Source organism: Sciurus carolinensis, chromosome 1, assembly GCF_902686445.1.
Source record: "Sciurus carolinensis chromosome 1, mSciCar1.2, whole genome shotgun sequence".
NCBI lineage: Eukaryota > Metazoa > Chordata > Mammalia > Rodentia > Sciuridae > Sciurus > Sciurus carolinensis.
The window spans coordinates 154,394,267-154,416,572 of record NC_062213.1 but is presented as its reverse complement, the minus strand read 5'-3'; the positions used below and the strand labels follow the sequence as shown (position 1 = coordinate 154,416,572).

The following is a 22,306-nucleotide window of genomic DNA, read 5'->3' as shown; positions in this document are numbered from 1 at the left end:
AAAATTGAATAGCAAAGAAGAAAAGAATAGAAATCTTTAAAGTCTAGACCTGGAAAGATCATCTAAAACATGAGACAAAAAATCAGAAGTTTTTCCTGTTGTATGGGTGGGGAACCTAAGGTCTGGAGAGGTTGAGGGTCTTTTCTAAATGAACATGAGTTAAAAGAACTGGTTGTAGAACCTTGGCCTGTTGTATCTCCATTCAGTGTGTGTGTGTGTGTTTGCTATACTTTGCTTCCTCCCTAGATCCAGGTAGACAGGTAACCCCGGTTTGAATTTCTCACAGAATGAAGAAATTCAGAGGTAACTACTAATCTCTGTCGTCTCCTATGAGAATGGGAATTTTAAGTAAACTCCAGAGTTACATGAGGAAGTGATCTCATACAACAGCCGCAACTGGTGCTGTTTTGCTTTTCTTCTGGGAAACTGGTGGGCAGGATGAGGTCAAGAGGTTGAAGAGAGTAGGAGAGTTTGGAATGGTCACAGGGATTGAATATATGAGGGGGAGTCAACAGGAATTAAATAAGATTGCTGAGGACTGGGAGAACAGGGCTAAAGTTAAATGGGATGATGGTGCTGGGTCCTGCCCAGCAGGGACAGATGTATTTTCTCTGCAATGTCATCAACAACAAATAATTATCAAGCCCAAATATTAATAATGCTGAGTTTTAAAAGCCCTGCCCTGGAAACATTCTAAGAGTTTCAGAATCGCAAGTGGCTGGCAGCTATGCTACTAGGCAGCAGTAATACAGACGTTTCTACCATTGCTGATAGAAACTCTATTAGGCAACTCTAGTCAAGGAGAGTTTTAAGACCCTTTCTTTTATCTGTGAGGTCACAAGCAAAAAAAAAAAAAAAAAAAAAAAAAAGGAAAAGGAAAAGAATAAAATTATAAGGATGATAGGAGAAGAAAAAAGGCAAGAGAAAGAAATAAAACCGTCTTCTGAAGCACCAATTACCAATTAGAGCCACTAAACACATAGTTCTTACCTGAAATGGAGAGTCCATACTTTGGTTCTAGACATATTGTTCACACAAAAGTGTAGCATTGGGATCAAATGAACCATTGTCACTCTGTAGGCATGTTGACAAATTAAAGGCCACCTTGGAGTCTACCATTGCACACTAATTGTTTGACAAGTCCTTTTCTTCTTTCTTGTTGTCTCACTGCTAAAGCTATACATGCACAGCCCTGACTCTTTTCTGGGCAAACAATGTCCACAATAAAGGTATTCCTTAGAGTAAAATAAGAAGTAAACAGGATTTACAGTTAATATCTCCTTGGCTTTAATAATAACTGGTTTTAGTTTTCCCTTTGGGTACTGAAATAAAACACTCTTTTACTCACATCACACCTGCATCGGACTCTGGGCACCTGACTCCTGGAGAATATGAACTGTTTCTGGTGTCATTAAATATCAGAATGACTTCCAGGCAGAAGAGAAATGTTTAAAAACATTATCCAGTACTTAAAGATAGGAGAGGTGATTACTGAATGTGTTTTCAGTGGAATGCTGGGAATTATCTGATGAAGACCTGGTGGATTAATTAAGTCTAGGGCTATTTAGAAGAGGTTAACTCATAGAAAACCAATAATAATGCAAAGAGTTCTTGCCCATAGCAATGCAAATGAAATTATCTGTAGAGAGAGTATTGATTTCCCTCCAGCAGAAAAGATAACACCGAAGTTCCCAATTTATCACCTTTACAGTATTGACCAGCTTTGCATTTATTAATATATTCACTTTAGTATTTTTTTTTTTGCTGCCTTGACTACATAACTATGTTCTCATATTTTCTTTCAGACTAGTTTAGCATCTCTTTACTAGTTAATGGGTTGAATAAAACTTAGAAATGTTCAGGTTATATTTTTATGAAAGTCAAGCTCAACTTTTTAAAAAAATTATACTTAAAAGAAATCTAACTGGGTCAGCTATTGTTCCTGGATCAAGCACAGTGGATCAAGTAAGGCTAGAGGAAGCCACAGTTTTATAGCATGTGACAATGAGAACTTCCTGACAATCTATGCTGAATATCTTCCAATTCACCCTCAAGTCTATTTGGCACACTTGGGAGAACAAAACAGAATTGATTTATATGAATCACTTCATTGGATTCTCCTACCCAGGGTTGGGACTAAAATGAGGCAGGAGAGGCACCTAGAACATAAAATTTAAGGAGGCTTAAATTTTACTTACTTAAATTTTACTTACTCTCAGGCTTGACCCTGCTTTTGCACAGTCCTGGCAGTAAGTGCCTTCTTAAAATTTGTGCCCTTTCTTGCCTCACTGTAACTTGTCAGGGGCGGGCTCTGAGGGCCCCAGAGCCGCACCCTGGCCTGATCTCTAAGATGGCGCCTGGCAGCTTGCCAGACATAGTTGCACTCATATACAAGTTTTAGGAAGTAACTGGTTGGCTGTTGTACATGAGGCAATCCTGGTATCTGCCTGGAGACTGTTCCTTGATAGGCTGACTTTCCTGGTAGTCTACTCTCTGATAGGCTGATGTTCTCAATATAAGTCTGAGACGTGTGGAATAAAGCCCTTTTGGTTCCTGTGATCAAGAAGAGCGAATGCGTTGTGATTGTCCCCACGGGCGGTGGGCAATCATAGTAACTCCCGACTTTTGGTCGATTTTAGCCAATGAGATACACCACAGGTTTAAGAGAGCAAGAGGAAATTAGGGTTCAAGAATTATTAGCTAAGCTTTCTCCCCAAGGCATTGCCATGGGCTGACACCACATTCTGCTCTATTTGGATTCTGTGAATGCCCTTCCCTTCAGCTCTATAGGCCTGGAAGGGCTAGTGCTGGAGTATTACATGAACCCTCACACTAACCCCTTATTAAAATATTCTCAAATTATCCACTTTGATTGTATCACCCTGTTCCTGTCTGGCGTCTTTTTGCAAGGCTTGAAAGTAGCATGGGCTGCTTGGAGAACAGTGACTGCTCCATTGCAGAGGTATTCTAGCCAAGGCTGATGGGCAATGCTGGGAAGGAGCTCTCAGCTCCAGGAAAAGGAGCTGAGAAATATTGTTTCACTATGATTCCTAAATACAGGGGCTGTTTGGTTCCACAAAAAGTTATTGTGTGTGTGTGTGTGTGTGTGTGTGAGAGAGAGAGAGAGAGAGAGAGAGAGAGAGGTGTAGAGGGGGGGAATAAGGAGTCAGAAAGGAGCAATCCATTGCCTTATTATCATATTCATAGTCAAGAGAGGTATGTTAACTGTGACAATTACATTTGTAAAAGAGAGGGCTAGAATTGAGATATTATGCTGAATCGAACTTGTCAAAATTGGCCCCCCAATTTTTTTAATGTGACCATCTGGTTGTGGGCTCCAAGTAAAGTTAAATAAATCTTATTATGCTCAGGTATAAATCTGACTTACTTATGCCCAGGATCAATTACTCTATTTAACTGGAAGAAAAATTTCCAGATGTGCTGCATATAGTTTGACAAAGATGGTTAAATGTCCTGGCACATTTAACTATGTGATGTTCTCATAAAAAGCATTCTTTGTGGTTAAATTTCTATTATTCATGCAGAAACAAGTAGGGATTTAGACTGAGTCAGATTGGAGCAGACATGGAAATGGGTGAGGTTGGTCCAAGGTACTAGAATCTGAGTTCCATGAGAGTGTGGCTCAGAAAGCAAGGGAAGATTGATGACTTGCAAACAGTTTGAGTTGCCGTAGCAGTTTTCCCTGCCACCCCACCCACACTCACTCTGGGCCTGTACCTGTGTCAGATGCAGAGGATCCAAGGTTCTAAGACACAGATCTGTCCTATGAGTCTTTCCCAGTCCTGGCAGATTTGACTAGTGATCTTTTCAATCTTAAATGCTATGTGACAGAATCAAAATCTTTGACAAGAGGACTTTGAGAAAGTACATTGGAAGATATGTGTTGGGATTTGTGATGCCTGATTTTGGTTGTCAACTTGACTAAATTTGAGGAATACCTAGAAAAGTAATAAAGCATATTTCTGTGTGTGTCTTATGAGGGTGTTTCTAGAGAAGATTGGCATGTGGGTCAGCAAACTGATTGGGAAAGACTGGCCCTGCATATGGGTGACATTGTTCAATAGGTTGGAGACCCAGGTGGAATGAAAAAGGAGGAGGAAAAAACTCACTTGCACACACACACACTTGAACCCTCTTGAGTGGGTGTATATATATATATATATTTTTTTTTTTTTTTCCCTGTTGCTATCATTCATGAACATCAAACTTAGATTCTTCAACCTTTGAATACAGACTTGCTCAGTGACAGACTTGCTCCAATAGCTCTTCAAGTGGCTTTCCAGACATCAGTCTCAGACTGGGACTGCCTTATTGATCCATTTTGTGCTGGGTGTCCCAGTTTCTTGAACTCAGCTGCTACTGGTTTTCCTGGATCTCCAGTCTAAAGAGGCCTATTGTGGGACCACTTAGCCTCTGATCATGTAAGTGAATCTAATAAATCCACTCTTATAACTACACATATTCTATTGGTTCCGTTCCTCTGAAGAATCCTAACACAGAGTTTGAGCAGGATAGAAAATAATGCCTATCTTCCCCACTCAAATTCAAAAGCAACTGAGAAATAGTAGCATGTAGGTTGATGGCAATCATAACAGAATTTAAGCTGTTTGGACAGCATGGCTTAGGTTTGAAAGATAAACAGACTCAAGTAGGACTGTGTTATGCCTCTCAGTCACCAATTATGAGATTGCTCATTCAACGTAACATGTGAGTCTCCAGAATGCACATTTACCAAGGATTGCTGCACCTTTTGAATTAGGGCAAAAAGAGAAAAAAATCAATTTCCTACTGCCTATGATCTTTTAATAGATAAGTTTTATCCAGTCAAGAAACTTGGGTTGATTGCTACCACCTCTGAATGGGCTTCATATTCCTTAGTGAGGAGAAGTAATGGGTGAGTAGGAGACCGCTGGTGCTATTATAAGGAAGACTGTACACAGGAAAACTAGAAAGGTAGGGAAATAAGTGTTCTTTACTAATTTTTCCTTACCTATTGTGAATAATCATTAAGTTTATGGTCAATCAGATGAGTTCCTATCATCCCCTGGAAAGGAGATCAGGAGAGTTATGCTCCCAACTTTATAAGACTGTTTCAATACTGTGTATTTTTGGCTTCTCCAAGAAATGTTGGTCAGTAACGTAAATTTTGCATCCAGAAGACTCAAAAATATATTTTAATCACTATAGTAATTAAATTAACTCCAAGACCAGGGCGTGTCAAGATCACAAAAAGGGGCTAGGCCCCTTTTTGCTTGTTGGCTCAGGGGAATTTAGGTCATTTATTGCAGTACCTTAGTGACCATAGACCTGTAAGTAGTAGAAGGTAGATATCTTGCCTACTCTGGGCTGGTGCCATAGAAATTTAAAGGAAACATTAGATAATTTAGATTTAGCAAGATTTGAGAAATGATTGATGAATCAGACCACACTTCAGAACCAGACGTTCAGAGATCCCTGCCCAGCAGTATGAGCAGTGAGCTTGTATAGGCTGAATGTAGAAGCAAAATAGAGAAATCACATGAGTGGCTACAGCTAGCCATCAATTTGGGCTTGGTGTGATGAGGCATTCTCCTTATTTGGGTATAATGTGATGCGTTGACTATCTGTGTTGCTAAAACCCATTCCTTGTGATTGGCTGAAACTCAGCTATTTGTCCCATTCCTAAGTTGGGTTTCAGTTTATTTGTATACTGAGTTAGGTTGCCATTAGTTAGGAACTCAAAGTATGGAAACAGCCTCAAGGTAATGGCCTCCTACTTATTTAACAGAAATAAGCAGAAGACAGTCCCCTGGTGAGACATTTGAGAGAAAATTAATGGATCTCTGACAACTTTTTCATGGGCTTAGACAGTACAGTACCATCTGCATCACTACCTATGACTCAGACTGGCCTTTGAGACCATGTTCAGTTGTCATTATAGAACAGAATCCAAGTCTGAGCTCGACCCCATTGCTTGAAAATTCCAGCAGCTGTTGAAGAAAGGATAGATTCAAGCTGAAAGTAGAAGAGAAATGTGCCAAGGTTAGGTTACCAACTTCTCAGGAGCCACTGCTCCCAGTTAAGAGGAGGATCCTCAGTCAAATGTAATTTTAAATTGCTTCAATACTTTCTTAAAGGATAAAGCTCAGCAGCACCAGCAGAAACTTCCAAAAAAGTTTAATAGAAAAGCTCTCAGTTCTTTAGCCTACTGTGGGCTGAAGTCTGAATATCATAGTTAAGTATAGCATTTAACTTAGAAAAGACTGGAACGAGACACTTCTGAGAACATTTTTTAAAAAGTAATACATTAAAAATGCCTAATGGGGAAAGGTGGAATAGCAGGGGAATTTTTATTGAATGCTACAATGCTCAAAATACTATGTATTCTTTAATCCTGAAAATACTAATATTGTAATAAGGTACTGTTGTCCCCATCTTTAGATGGAGATAAAATAGAAACTTAAGAGACTTTACCTTATTTGTCCAAATTCACTCCTATTTGCCCTATCCCAAGGCTCACACTTCACTCTTTCGCTGTCTCAGGAAAAACTACCATCATCCCTGGTACCGTTATTAATATGTGTTCTCCTTCCTGTTATTCTAATTTTTGCTGCTTAAGAAGAGTTTGTGAGCCAGCAGGGGAGCTGGGACACTGTGCTGCTTTGTGGTGACTCTAAAGGAGGGAAGGCAGGGAAGAATGGATGACGACTAGGACAGAAAGGAGGGAAAAGGAAAAGTGACTCATGACTGAGCGCCTGCAGCTTTCCCACTCTGCAGCCAGTACCAGAAAGCAAGCAAGCCGCGGAGCTCCGCCCCACCTCCTCTCGCCTGGAAGTTCTTTGTCAAAGGCTCCCAAAGCCTTCCCTTAAATGCTTCTAACCCACCCAGCTTCTCCTTAAGTATTAAAGGTGAAGATTTAAAACACCCCTTTCTTACTCAGCTTTCTCTTTTAATTATTGGATTATATAATTATTGCTTTTTTACCTATTTTACTTAAACTCTGGGATAAAATTATAAGCTAAGGAATCTTTTGTGGGTTAACCTTGGAATTTATCACGTCCAGGATTTTTTTTTTCCACTTTGGGGAATTGAACCCACCGCCTTGCGCCTGATAGGCAACTAAGTGCTCTACCGCCCCGCCCCCCCAAGATTATTTTTTATGTAAAATACATTCTGAATTCCAAAGAAATGGATTACAAATGAACTTTTGAAAAGCGACTTGTTTGTAAGATGAAGTCTGCTTTATATTGTTTGAGTTAAAGAGAAGTTAATGAGAAGCAGATAAAATGGTAATGTAAAAATATATAGACTTTGCTATCAAAATCGTTTAACTTAATAAGTATAAATTGGTCTTTTAAATTACAATTCATAAAAAAGTCAAAGTTACACTTGGGAAAACCATTATAAAGTAACGAAGCTCTAATATCTCTAACAAAAAAATTACTCAAAATTTTACACAACCCATTTAGTTGTATACATTGTTAATGTGATACTATTTACCCATGGTTCTCTAAAATGCTGATATGATTAATTCCACAGTGACAAATTAATGGTATGTTTGTCTCATTTGATATTCAATTATAGAACAAGGTTCTTGGCTTCCAACAACAAATATCTCATCAGTCTATGCCATTCTTGGTCTTGGAATGCTGATGACTGATCAATTTAATTAAGTTAGTAAAAAAAAAAATCATGGACTAGTTCCTCTCACTGATAATTATTTCCTAATGTTGTCCCATTATTTACTAAAACATGATGTTTTTCTCCAACAGACCACTGTTGATTTGTAACTCCAGTTTCTATGCCTTACTAATATTCTAATGCCATCCATTAGAATATTATATGTGGATTTCTTTTATCATCTTGAAACTTAGATATTTGCTTCTTGTTATCCAACTATTACTGTACAAATGATAACTTTGGAGAGCTTTAATCATCTTTTGACAAGTTTAACAAATCATCCAACGGTGTTAAGTCACTTAATTTATGAACTTCCAGGATATTTTTCAAAGGCTTTGAGTAGCCTTTAACAGGTGAGACACTGAATTTGTGTGTAAGCATTGGCTTCACTGTAGAAAGCATTCTTTCAAATTTGCGAGCTTTATCACTCTTTTCTCCAATAACAGTTTTATCAAGATAACCTACACATTTTTTTCTGAAATGGGAAAAAGTTGGTGAGATAGTATAACTTGTACTCCAGGGTCTGTCTTTTGATGGCTGATCGCTACTGTCCTTTACTGTTCTGTGGTCCACTTTCAAAGGTTTATCTTTTTCCCATGCTGTAAACATAGTTCTTCGGGGTTCAGAAAAAGTAAGTAATTGATCACCAATTGAAGATTTGAGCATTGAACAGTTTCTTTCTAAAACAAAACTTGTTCTTTTTTGAGAGTAAATGTTTCCATTTTCCAAAAGATGGGGAGAAAACCCATTTTTTGTCAAAAGTAACATTTGAATATACTTTGTATCATGGAAAATTATGGGATTTGTGTCCTTTTGTGCCTGTGAATAAAAAAAAGACTACTTAGTCATAAGCCTAAGGAGGCAAGAAAGCTACAAATATTTTAAATATGAAAATAAAATTTTCACATAGGATGGAGCATTGGACTGGCATTATTTTAAGTTTCTATGTTCCATAAATTTAAAAAGTGTACCAAAAAAAGATTATGTAAAAAAATTACAAGAGACGTAACTGATTACAAACCAAAATTGCAACATCTGGATATTCTAGTACGTAATTCAAAAAGTTTAAAATTATCTGCTAATGGGTATATCTATTGATCTTAATTTTTTAAATTTTTTTCTGTTGATCCTAATATTTAGCATAATAGCACACAAAAAGTATTCAACATTTATTTGTGGAATAAAATAGCCAAAATAATAGGTTGACTTAAAAATAGACCATATTTTTACCACAATAATATCAAAATCTGTTTGTTTGAGTTACATTTTAAACTTTCCCCTCATTTCCACTTTTGGTTTTCATAATCTCTGTCTTGTTCTAAGTAAAAAGATTTAACTTCTAGGGCTGGGGTTGTAGCTCAGTGGCAGAACACTTGTCTAGCACACGTGAGGCCCTGGGTTCAATCTTTAGCACTACATAAAAATAAACAAATAAAGACATGCTGTCCATCTATAACTACAAAAAAATTTTTGAAAAGATTAATTCCATTGGTTAAATATGCATATTATCAGTATTTAGTTTGCAAATGTAAGTCAATGATTGTTACTTTTTCTTTTAGACTATACTTCGTGAAATAAGAAATGAAATTCATCTTATATGAGTGCTTTTAGTACTTTATAAGGTGCTCCACACTTTAGGGAATTTCCTACCTTACAAGTTGGTGTGCTCTTAGGAGAGACAGAAACTATCTTGAGCAGTTTCTCTGGGACTTGGGCACAAGCTTGTGATATGGACTCTGCCAATCAGATACGCCTAGGAGAGTCTTCTGATCAGAAGAAGTAGGCAGAGTAAAAATTTGCAGACTGTGGACTCCTCTAGTGAGGGTGGTAGAGGCCATATCTAGCTTTGAGAGGCAGCAAGGGCAAAGGCCTTAGAAAGTGTAATCCCCACCAGCATCAGAATTGCAAACTAATCTTCAATAATAGCAAGGGCCCTGCTGGAGCAGTCTGGAGCTATACTTGAGTGAATCGAAACTAAATAGCTTTTAAGCCAGGTTGACCTTTTAGCCTTCCTTAAGGTTCGTAGTATTGGTATTTGATTAAATAATAATAGATTTTACCATTTGAGAAGTTTCTGTCTTTGCTGGACTAATGTCGATTATTTTGGCATTTGGGTTTTTCAGTTCATCCTCAAAACACAAGGGGAGCAAGCTGTTCTTTCTTACTGAATCCTCATTTGTGATTGACTTCTTTTCTTTTGTACTGAAGTCATTCAGCAGTGGAGGAGACGTTTTTCTGAAAATGAACACAAGTTCAGGGAATTGTTTATTGGACTGACACCAGTTTTTCAATTCTTATCTGCCTCCCTTTATCCCTAGAAGTCACTGACAACATCTCCAATCCCTGTCCCATAGACTTTCTTTTTTGGCATGAGCAGTACTGGGGATTGAACTCAGGGGCACTTGACCACTGAGCTACATCCTCAGCCCTATTTTTAAATTTTATTTAGAGACAGGATCTCACTCAGGTGCTTAGCACCTCACTTTTGCTGAACTCTTGATCCTCCTGCCTCAGCCTCCTAAACCACTGGGATTACAGGCCCCCGCTACCATATACCTGATTTGTCCCACAGACATTCAATTGGATGAGATCATCAGTCTGGTTTGTAGGAGAAAACAGCAAAAGCAGAGGTGGCAGCAAGACAGTCCTATGTGGGCCTCTTTGACTTTGAGGTGGGGAGGGAATACATAATGTTGGTTGAGAAGAGCACACAGGTAGAGAGGTTTTTGCCACATCCTTTGGTGAGAGTCTGAGAGAAGCTTTGCAGTGTAGATTCATGTCAACATAGGGTGTCTTAAGTTTTATTAAGAGGATGAAATAGAGTGGTCTGGCAGGAAGGATTCCAGGTCTTCCTTGGTTCACTCAGGACATGGGTATTGATTTTAGGCTAACCACAGGGTTTATCATGGCAGGATTAAGGTAACCTGCAGCAAAGCTTTGACATGGGTGAGGTATAGATAGACAATCTCGTGGAAAGAAAACCAGGCTGGAGGGTATGGCAGAGACACAGAGGGTCTACCACACCAGTGAGAGTCAAGAGTGGGCCCTAACCAAGCTCAGAGAGAGCACACCATGGATTCTTGAATCCTGACAGCAGTATAGGAGCACCGACTAAGTCCCTTGGTCAGGTACCTTTTCCTCATTGTCACAGAGCTCACTGAGCTCCTCACCTGTATACTCCTCAGATATTGTCTTGGAAAGAAACAGAAGAATGAGTTAAACCTGAAGAGGCTATTCATTATTGCTGTAAACAGAGTTTAAAATACATTGTATTAATAGAGCTTTTTAAAATTATACAGAGGTTGAGAGGCTCCTGAGAAAGATTAGAACTTGACGCAAAAAATAAAGAAGATACTTTTTCATATCCATGTTACAGTGTAATTAAATTTATCTCTGTACTACAAAAATATAACTCTGTTCTTTCTGTTCCTTGCAGCTGACTTTGCCCCAGGTCTGGAAGTGATGCCTATTAACTGGGTAGCCTTGGACCATTCACTGGATGGTACTGTGGAACTAAATATTGAAAACAGACTAGAATAAAGCCATTCTGGACAATTATAAAATATAATTATATTATAAAATATAATTGAACTCATATCCTACTAGAAACTGAATAAAATATTAAAATATTTAAAGTAAATTACCTCTTATTTATATCATCTTCTAAGAAACCAATCGACTCCAATGATTTCCTAGTATTTGTTTCCATTTGAGCTGAAATTATAAAAGATTTTCAAAAATGACACACATATATTATGGCACCTAGAAAATATCTTGTATAAAATATTTTACAGCTGAACACGAAAGCACTTGATCTGCAGAAGCTACTCAGTAAGCAAGTGATTCTTGATCTGGAAAAGACAGATTGAGGCTTTAATGTTTTGTTAAGGCAGATGGAACATACATGTGATCTCAAAGAGAGATGTCTCACAGAAGAATGCTTTCCTAAATTTTCAAGCCTGGCTAGTGTGTCAAGTCATTATTAACCAGTATGAAGTCTCAGATGGTTAAACACTTGCTAAGGAGGGAAGTCATTTAGCAGCTATCAAACATATCTTGGCACCTGGCATGAAGGAAGAGCCCAGGATTGAACCTTCCAAATACAGCATTTTTATACTTTCCTAAGTGTTCTCTGACATACATGCTGTTAGCAACATATTAAACTTTTCCCTGTCCTCTGGTAGTTTATATTCCAGTGCAGTGCTTCCTAAACTTACCACATCATGCAAACATTCTGATTACTACTATTTGTATAGTACGCTGGGATAAGCACTTGAGTTAACCTGTGGCAGACTGTCATAGGGCCAACTGAACAGGCGGAGGGCTGTAGAATCAATATTTTAACACGCCTATAACTCTTTCCCTGCACAATGGTTATCATGCATGCTGGCCAGAAGTTCTGTTCCAGAGGGAGGAAATAGCCAATAAGCAAGTAAACCAACCAACAACTAAATACATAAAATAATTTCAAATACTTGAAAGTATTACAGAAGAAGATAAGCATGGTACTTCACCTTAGGATGGTCATAGCAATTCCCTCTCAGGAAGGAATATTTGAGCTGGAATCAGAGTAAAGAGGAAGCGGTGGCCTGGTAAAGTGTGTGGGGCACAGCCCTAGTGGGCAGGGAAAAAAGTGTGGGGCTCAGTGTGAAAGCAGCTCCAAGCACTGAGAGACCAAGAAGGCCAGCATTGCTGGGCTGGAGGGAAAGACCGGGAGAGTGGAGAAAGATGAGATGAGATAGCAGGGTCAAGTTGCATAGGGCCACAGAAGCCATGGGGTGAAGTCAAGTCATTATTTTGGTTACGGTAGATCCTTTGGAGGAATTTCAACAGAACAATAAGTAGATTGATTTTTGTTTTAGAAAAGTCACCCTGCTTCCCAGAGATGAGTAGTCTGGTCTGTGGAGGAATATGTGGCAAGAGTGGCAGCTGAGTAGCCATGTAGCAGGCTGCTGCTGGGGTCTAGGATAAGGCAAACTGGAGGGGTAGAGAAGGACTCTATTAGAGTAAGTGATGGGAAAAGGTTGGTTTCCACTTATATTTTGGAAGCAGATCCAACTGCACTGACTGGTGGATTGGATATGGAATTTTAAAGTAAAAGAGACATCAAAAACAATTTCTAAGTTTTTTGGCCTCAGCAATTTGGTAGATGCCATTTGCAGACATGGGAAAGGCAAGTGAGAGAACAGAGGCCCACTGATAGAAACAAGGGCTGGGCCGAGGACCCCTGGCTTATGAAAGGAGACTTAAAAAACCACTCCTTTCCACTGCCAACTGAGTGACATGGGATTAAACCAAACCACAGCAGGCCTGGTTGATTGGATCTGAAACATTCTCCAATATCTGCCTGGAGAGAATTCCCATTCACAACTCTGAAATGCCATCTGGCCCAGGGTCCTGACTGGTGGTAACTACAAAACTTCAGGAAAGGGAAGAATGAGGTATAGCTAATGAGAGGGTAAGGGACATGGGGAGAGAGAGAGGGAGGAACTACTAAAATTCTACAACATGAGAAAATATAAAGCTAAGACAGCAACAAAATCAGCAGAAGATAAGTTCCACGATAAAATTAAATAGAAGAAACCTAAACATAATCAATGGCAATTTTTACAAAGTCTCAATTCTCAGATGTGTATCAGCATGTGTCACAGGTAACAGTGTCAACTGATGACACCTTAGATTTGATAAAATTTGTTCAGAAACTTCAAAAACATAAAGGAAAAATATTCACATTAGAATATAAGATGTTGTGAGATAAATGGTTTGAAGTTAAAAAAAAAATCCAATATAAAAAAATTGGAGCCTGGCATGGTGGCACATGCCTGTAATCCCAGTGGCTTGGGAGGCTGAGGCAGGAGGATTAAGAGTTCAAAGCCAGCCTCAGCAAAGTGAGGTGCTAAGCACCTCAGTGAGACCCCGTCACTAAATAAAATTAAAAAATAGGGCTGGGATGTAGCTCAATGGCCAAGTGCCCCTGAGTTCAATCCCTGGTACTCATCCCCCCAAAATTGGAAATTTAGAAATAAAAAATAACTCTAGATTATGTAGCCAAAGAGAGAATTAATAAATCAAAAGAAAATACCAAGGAATTCACCAAGATTGCACAGACAGACAAAAAACATGAAAGGAGAGCTAAAACTCATGAGGGATAGACTGGAATCTTTTCATGTTTGTCTAATCATTCTGAAAGAAGAAAATAAAAGATGGTGAAAAAAATCTATGTTTGTAAAGATAATGTCCCATTAGTCTCTCCAACGAATAAAAGTATATTTCAAGAATACAGAATGAAAGATAAGAATACATCTATTCAGACATTTTGTTGTAAATATAAAGATCATGGAGAATAAAGAGAAAAATTCTAAAACTATCAGAAAATAAGAGCAGTTTTCTTCAGAGGAATGACAATTGGACAAAGGAAATAATTTAAATCTACAATTGGTTCCAGATGATAATGAAGCTGTACCTTTAAAGTATAAGAGAAAATAATTTACAACCTAAAACTTTCACCAACTACACTGTCATTCAAAAATGACAGCAAAACAAAGATCAATAGATCATCACTGGAAGAATTACTAAAGGATGTATTTCAGGAAAAATAAAAGTGAACACAGATGGCAGAATTCAGGAGACAATGAAGAGCACAGAATTTGACAAATTATGTTATGTATTTAATTATTATTGACTTTTAAAACAAATCTTATTTTAATTTTAAATAAAAATTATTAATATTTGCTTCACTTGTTCAAACTCTTTCCTCAATTATTTTAACTATTTATGTTTTCAATATTTTAGGCTCTGCCATGCTAAACATTTTGTTTTCCCAGGCACGGTGGTGCATGCCTATAATTCCAGTGGCAGGAGATTGCGAATTCAAAGCCAGCCTCAGTTAACCGAGCGAGGCCTTAAGCAACTTAGTGAGACTCTGTCTCAAAATAAACAAATAAAATGTGGCTTAGTGGTTAAGTGCCCCTGGGTTCAATCCCTGGTACCAAAAAAAAAAAAAAAAAATTCATTTTTAAAAATTTTGTTTTATCAAGGCAAAAATTACATACAATAAAATACATTTTGATGAATTTTCACAAATATAATCATTCATGTAAGTAAAAAGAAGAAATACAGAAATTTCCACTTACATATGGCATATAAAAAATTGATATCATAGAAGTTGAGAGTAGAATGGTGGTTGCCAGAGGTGGGCAGCATGGGGAGGAGGGAAAGTTTGATTGATAGGTACTAAATTGCAATTAGCTAGGAGCAGGAAATTCTGGTGTGCAATTGCCCAGTAAGGGAACTATGGATAACAATAATGTACTGTTCATTTCAACCAAGGTAGAATTTTGAAAGTTTTTACCATTAAAGAAATGATGTTTGAGGAGACAGATATATTCAACCTGATTTAAACATTATACAACATATACATGTATCAAACCATTACATGGTACCCCATTAATATGTACAATTTTATGTTTTTATGTATTAGTTAAAAATAAGTTTACTTTCTAAAAAAAAGAAATAGGGAATTTAAATCATTCCAAAGTTAGCTTTTCTGTTGCACTTTTGAGTCAGTTCTTTTAGTTCATTCTGGTTTTCTTAAAATGCACCGGGTTATCTCAGTGATAGAGATCTATCTGTTTTCTTCCCTGAACACACTACCTGGATCTGGTCTTATTTTTGTCCCCTTATACAACGTTCTATAGAATTTTCCTAACACTGCTTTTAAGATCTTTGATTTGGTTCACTCCCATGTTTATTCTATTCTTTGCTACTTTTAAATATAATTTTAAATTGTGTGTTAGCATTACTTGTTTCCTTCAAACTATTTTTTCGTTGTTAGCATAATTTCATCCTTGACAGTTTTTTTTCTAATTTTTATTTTAAAATTTATTTTCAAAATTTTTATTTCGTAGAATTCTTATTTTCTTTAATTTTTCCAGGATGTAGAACCATGATTGTATAATTTTCTCCTTTTTTCAGGGTATAAGTTTTGCCAAAATGTGAATACCAGCTATCTTAAATTTTTGCATAGGTTTCATGTTTGTTTTTTTTTCACCCCATGTGTCTTTGAATCAGATGATTTAAATCAATCCAGACTTACTATTTTTTTAAAAATAATAGGAGTAAATTTTTCTTTCCTGTTTACCTGGACACTTAAATTTTTCTCTTATAATTATTATGTAAGTGAAGTTGTAGTTACCTTAAATTATGCATCCAGCTTTCAGCAGCCTGAATAGGCTGGTAAGGAAACTGGAACCATAAAAATAATTATAGGGAAATTTATTTCTGTGAACTGTATGTATATTTTTTTAAACATTTAGTAGGCAATGGACCTTTATTTTATTTATTTATATGCAGTGCTGAAAATCAAACCCAGTGCCTCGTACGCACTTGCTAGGCAAGTCCTCTCCACTGAGCCACAACCCCAGTCCTGTGAACTGTGTATTTAGTAAAACCTTTCCTGACTCTAAGGTGATGGTGGTGGTGGTGGTGGGTACTCCGTCCATTTGCATGTCAGGTGTTAGTTGGATTTCATTTTTAAACCTCTTTCTTGAATAAGCAATTCAGTTTCGGGAGGAATTTAGTCAAAGAAAGGCCTGGCGACCCATGGGCTGTTTGATGGAACTATTTCTACATTGCATGTGTTCAAAAATGGTTCCTAGGAAAGTCTCCTGTCTCTTCTGTTGATGACCTTCCTTTCAACACCTTGCTCCTCTAATTTAAGAGGATTTTGCCTGTAAGTCTGAGTATGTCCGAAGTAAGATTCACAATCCAGAGAAAGAAATGACTAGTGATGGCCACCACATTTCTCTCAAAATGCTGCTAACACAGACTTGGAATACGGTTCGAATTGCAATGAGGAAAGGAATCCTGCAGGAAGGGCTTCTGTCCTTCTGCAGCCCATCACTGATGGACCCCAAGGTGAGTGTGTACATGTGTGTCTGTGTGGGGATAGAGGTGGGCAATTAATGGGGTTATTTCTAGAATATTTTCTACTGGTTCTTTTAGTGTTCTCCCAGGAAAGGACTTGTTCACTGACATTGGGAATATTCTTTCAAGTTGCTTCATATAGTAATATGTGGCAGATTTTCTTTGTGTCTAGAATAAACTGCCCAATAGTGCTTTCAATCTAATAAACTTTCCTTCTGAATTTGTAATTCACTTTGGTCAGGATAAACTTGTATTTTGTCAATTTTCCCAGGAGTCTTAATTTGGGACTTAGATTTAAAAAAAAAAAAAAATTTTAAAAAAATACTTCTATAGAGTGATTCAAGAAATTTTTTAGAGATCTGCGTCCTAAAAGAGTAGAACATTCTGCCACTATTCTTAGGGACACTTCAAAGGAGATGTGAGAATCTTAGAAGATAATGTATAAAGAGAATTGCCTTCTTCCCAATCCTTTCTTCCCCATCTTGACTAGCAAACTTCAGAGCTAATTTCCCCCCGCAACAATCATTTTCTTCAAGGGAGGTTTAGGGTCTTCTCCAGCTCGAAGAAGTAAATCTTGAATAATCTAAGCTTGTGATATTCAAAATGTGATGTGAACCACCCTTTTGTGTTTTGTGAAGTCAACTTAGTGTTTTCTAATAATAGACTATCTCACATGAATCCTTAGCAATAACTGTACAAAACACAAAAATATTGCAATCAAGTTCAACTAACAGAGAGATAATTTGAACTCCATGAAGCTGAATCTTCTAGCATACAGCAGAATACCTATATCTATATTTCACTCTATATATGAGAGTGATATTAAAAGATATTTCTTGCCAGAAATACAGATGCACTCATGTAATCCCAGAAATTCTGGAGGCTGAGGCAGGAGGATCACAAGTTTAGAGGATGTTTCAGAAACTTAGCAAGACCCTATTTCAAAATAAAAAGAGCTGGGGTGTTGCTCGGTGGTAGAGTATCCCTGGGATCAATCCCCAGTACTGAAAAAAATAAAAGAATTTCTTACTGTGAGTCATTTTGAAAGTTGGAAAAACTGATCTAAGCGATTGATGACTTTTTGGTTTAGATGTGGATGCATGAGGCTGTTGTAGCCAATGAGACATAATGGAAAGTCTTCTTTGGGAGAACTTTTTTTTTTCATTCTTAAAAGGGATAAGAAAGCTTTTCTCTTTTTTGGTGGATGTTTTTATCCACACAGGTATCTAGAATATCAAGTTTATCAACTTAGAGAGGGCCTAAGCAATTTAGTGAAACCCTGTCTTAAAATAAAAAATAAAAAGGGCCAAGGATGTGGTTCAGTGGTTAATGCTCCTGAGTTCAACCCCAGTACCAATAAATAAATAAATAAATGAATGAATGAATGAATAAATAAATAAATAAATAATAAAAAAGAAGAACAGAATGCATCCAGAATAAATGAATCAAATTGCATGGTAGTTAGAAGACAAGAAGGTTGGAAAGATTCATACCAAGTAATCTGGACTTCATCATTTTTGTACTGGAAAGTCTTGAGATGTTATTAAATTCTGATATGGTAATATGATCAAAGATTGATATTCTTTGGTAAAGAATTTTCTTAGTGCTTGTATTCTAAATTTAGAGGCATTTAACTTTCAGTTTTTTCATTAGTAGCATGCAATTTGTATACCTGTAAAAGTAGAGTCTCTTCCCTTTGTATAAACATTAGATTGATTGCTGGATATAGGAGAAAAGATTGAAGAACTCAATGATCTTCTACATCCTTGTCTATTCTGCAAATGTAGAATATGAAAGGGCTCTTCATTTTCTGCCTAAATTTTGGGAAAAATTAAAAGCTATCTTAGAAATTATTTCTTTCCAGGCATCTATTGCTACTTAATTTCATTTGATTATTCATTTGTTCACTCACATTTCAAGTATCTAATATCTATCTGGCTCTTTACTTTCAAATATAATACTTTATGTAAGTCTCAAAAGGCTCCTCTGAGATGGACTTTATCACACTTTTTAGTAACTTTTATTTCCTTTGTTTCTAAAGTTTAGCCTTTATGTTCATAAACATTTATTTTTACAAATGTAGGCAAAAATCTAAAGTTCAAACACTTAGAAAAAAGAAACTTCTCGGCTTTGATAGAAATGTACTCTCTTCACATGAAGTAGGTACACCAGAAGATTTCTGAGTAGAAAAAAAAAAACTAGAAAAAAAAAAAAAGATTCAGCTTTTCCTAAATTAGTCTTAAAGATTAGGTCATATGTTTTTTATTAAAAATACAGATATCTAACCAGCCATAGTGGTGCATGCCTATTATTCCAGCAATTCATGAGACTGAGGCAGGAGGATTACAAATTTGAGGCCAGTCTCAGCAACTTAGCAAGATGCTCAGTAAACAGTGAGACTGTCTCAAAATTAAAAATAAAAAAGGGCTAAGAGGTATAGTTGAGTGGTAGAAGGATCCTGGGGTTAAATCTTCAGTACCAAAAGTAAAAACAAAACAAAAACAACCAGGTACCTAGATATTCAAAATATATATATGCATACATAATAAAAGTGCATAATTTGTGATTCTCATAAATAAATCAATTATTTAGGAACTACAAAATTTTATAGTACGCACAGAAAGTATTTAGTTTTGTTTCAAATGAAATAAAAATAAGGTATGTGACAGAAATCTAGACCATAAAGATGCCACATTTTTATTGGATAAATATGATTAGCAGACACAAATCAATAGTAAATAATGTAATTGAGTAATACCAAACCAATGAATAACATCTGTTGATGAGGAACAGTTAAAAAGAGAGGAATATCAATAAAGGCTGGAACAGACAGAAATGATTTCATGAAGAAGGAAGAACTTAATGCTAAGATTTGAAAGTGATGGCATTTCAGGAGAGGCCAACACAAGCCTGGGTGGTCCATAAGACAGTTAGGAAACAGCATATTTAGAGCAGCAGGCATTTATTATTGATTGGGTATAAAAGGTAAGTTTGAGTAGGTAAGAAGGAGGATTATGAGATGGAGAGAATATATGTCTTAAATGATGAATGAAATGACTATCATAAAGAAAAACTACCAAAACTGTCTTTAGAAGTGGAAAATGTGAGCATACCAATTGCTACGGTTTGTATGTGAGATGTCCCCTAAAAGCTCACGTGCGAGACAATGCAGGAAAGTTTGGAGGAGAAATGATTGGGTCATACCCTGAACCTAGTCAGTGAATTAATCCCTGTTGATGTTAACTGAGGGGTAACTGGAGACAGGTGGGGTGTGACTAGAGGAAGTGGTTTTGGGGGCTGTGGCTATAGGGTATATATTTTGTATCTGGGGAGTGGATTCTTTCTCTCTGCTTCTTGATCTCCATGTGAGCTGCTTCCCTGCACCACACTCTTCCGCCTCACCCTGAGGAATGGAGCCAGACTTCTATGGACTAAGACCTCTGAAACTGTGAGTCCTTGTAATATAAAGCCGATACTCTGCCTCCCAACCACTTGTCAATCTGCGCTCTGCCCGTCTCCTACGTTACAGGAATTTCCGGCTTACGCTGCCGCCATTTTCCTGCTTCCCACATTAAGTCCTAACATGCTAGCTAGCTATTGGTTCATCGGTCAGCTTGCAAGTATTCTCTTCCGCTATTGGTTCCTTCCAGCCCGTGAGATTCCAATATCTGGGAGAAGTGCACATGCCATCTTTCTCTCTTTTTTCCTTTCTTTTCACCCTGGAGCTGACGTGTTAGTCATCCACATGATAAAGTCTCTTGCGTGAGACCTCGTGTCCATGGTGCATTTTTCTGGGAGCTATTGGTGAGCCGCAACTGAACCGAGCAAGCGGGCGGCAGTTCAGTGGGAGTGCACAGCAGTTCATCAGGAGTGCACACCGCGGCTAGAATCGCTGGGGGTCCCAAGCTGCCTTACAGTCCTCAAATAAACTTTTCCACCTTTAAAATTGTTCTGGTCAGATCTTTTAGTCCCAGCAGCATAAAAGCTGGCTAAAAGGCCAATAATTCCTAAAAGAAATGTAAAAAAGTTTCAAATAACTTTCTCTACAAGGTAGTTTAAAAGAACAACCGGGCCCTCCAAAAACTAAGGGAATTTCTTCACCACTAGACCCACCTTACAAGAAATGCTTAAGGGAGTCCTACATCAGGAAGTTCCCAAAGGATAAACTATCATTGTAATCACACACAAAAGTATAAAACTCACAGGTGCAGAAAATACACAAAAAATATCAGTAGTGAGCTGGGGTTGTAGCTCAGTAGTAGAGCACTTGCCTAGCACATGTGAGGCACTGGGTTAGATCCTCAGCACCACATAAAAATAAAATACATAAAATAAAGGTATTGTGTCCATCTACAACTAAAAATATTTTTAAAAAATAGCAGTAGTAAGACCTTATCCTCACAGAAAGCCGCCAAACCACAATGATAAACCAGAGGGAAAAAGGAGCAAAGGATCCACAAGACAATCCAAAAAACAATGAAATGAAGGGAGTGAATTCTTACTTATCAAAAACAACCATGAAATTAAATGCATTAAATTTCCCAACTAAAAGATATAGACTGGCTGAATTAATATTTTTAAAAGATGACTCAACCATATGCTGTCTATAAGAAATACACTTCACTGGTAAAGACACACGTAGACTGAAATGAAGGGATGGACAATGATATGCTACACAAATGGAAACCCAAAATGATGAGGAGCAACCATACTTTTATATCAGAAAAAAACAGATTTTAAGTCAAAAACCATAAAGAGAGACAAAAAGAACATTATATAGTGATAAATAGAATAATTCATCCAGAGGATATAACAATTATAAATATATATGCACCCATCTCCAGAACACCCAAATATATGAAGCAAAGACTATCTGAAGGGAGAGATAGACTCCAAAAGAGTAACAGCATGGAACTTCAAACACCCCACTTTCAAAAACGGACAGATCATGCAGAAAATCACAAAGAAACATCAGGGATAAAGTATACTATAGAACAAATAGACCTGACAGACATCTATAGAATATCCATTCAATAGCTGAAGAATACATTATTTTCACCAGCATATGGAACATTCTGCTGGATAGGTCATAGATTAGCCCACAGAACAAGTCTCAATAAATTTAGAAAAATCCAAATGATCTCACCTATCTTCTCTGACTGCAATGGAATAAAACTAGGAATTAACAGCAAAAGAAACTTGGGAAAATACAAATGTATGGAAATTAAACAACATGTTCCTGAATGACCTCATGGTCAATGGAGCATTTTAAAATAGAAATTTAAAAAATTCTTCTTGAAACAAACAAAAATAGAAATACAACATATCAGAACTTATGGAATATATCAAAGCAGTATTAAGAAGGAAGTTTAAAGCAAAAAAAAAAAAAAAATGCCTACATACAAAAAGTAGAGCGTCTGGGAGATAGCTCAGTTGTAGGGTTCTTGCCTATCAATCTCAGTGCCCTGGTTTGACCCTCAGCACCAAATAAATAAATAAGAGTAGAAAAGTAGAAGCATTTCAGACAAACAACCTATGAGGCACCTTGAAGAACTAGAAAAGCAAGAATGAATCAAGCACAAAATTATTTAAAGGAGTCCACACCTATAATCCCAGCAACCTGGGAGGCTGAGACAGGAGGATTGCAAATTTGAGGTTAGCCTCAGCAATTTAGTGAGATCCTGTCTCAAAGTAAAATATA

General features: G+C 37.2%; 1 protein-coding gene across 1 annotated transcript in view; it reads right to left on the bottom strand.

The window, feature by feature from the left end:
• Window positions 1-7,357: 7,357 nt before the first annotated feature.
• The window catches only part of C1H1orf141 (chromosome 1 C1orf141 homolog), a 45,615-nt gene continuing 30,666 nt past the window's right edge, over window positions 7,358-22,306 (bottom strand). Inside the window, 3 exon segments of the mRNA XM_047539272.1 lie at window positions 7,358-8,499; window positions 9,741-9,915; window positions 11,325-11,394. Of these exon segments, the coding sequence (XP_047395228.1) occupies window positions 7,930-8,499; window positions 9,741-9,915; window positions 11,325-11,394 (815 nt within the window). The 3' untranslated portion in view covers window positions 7,358-7,929.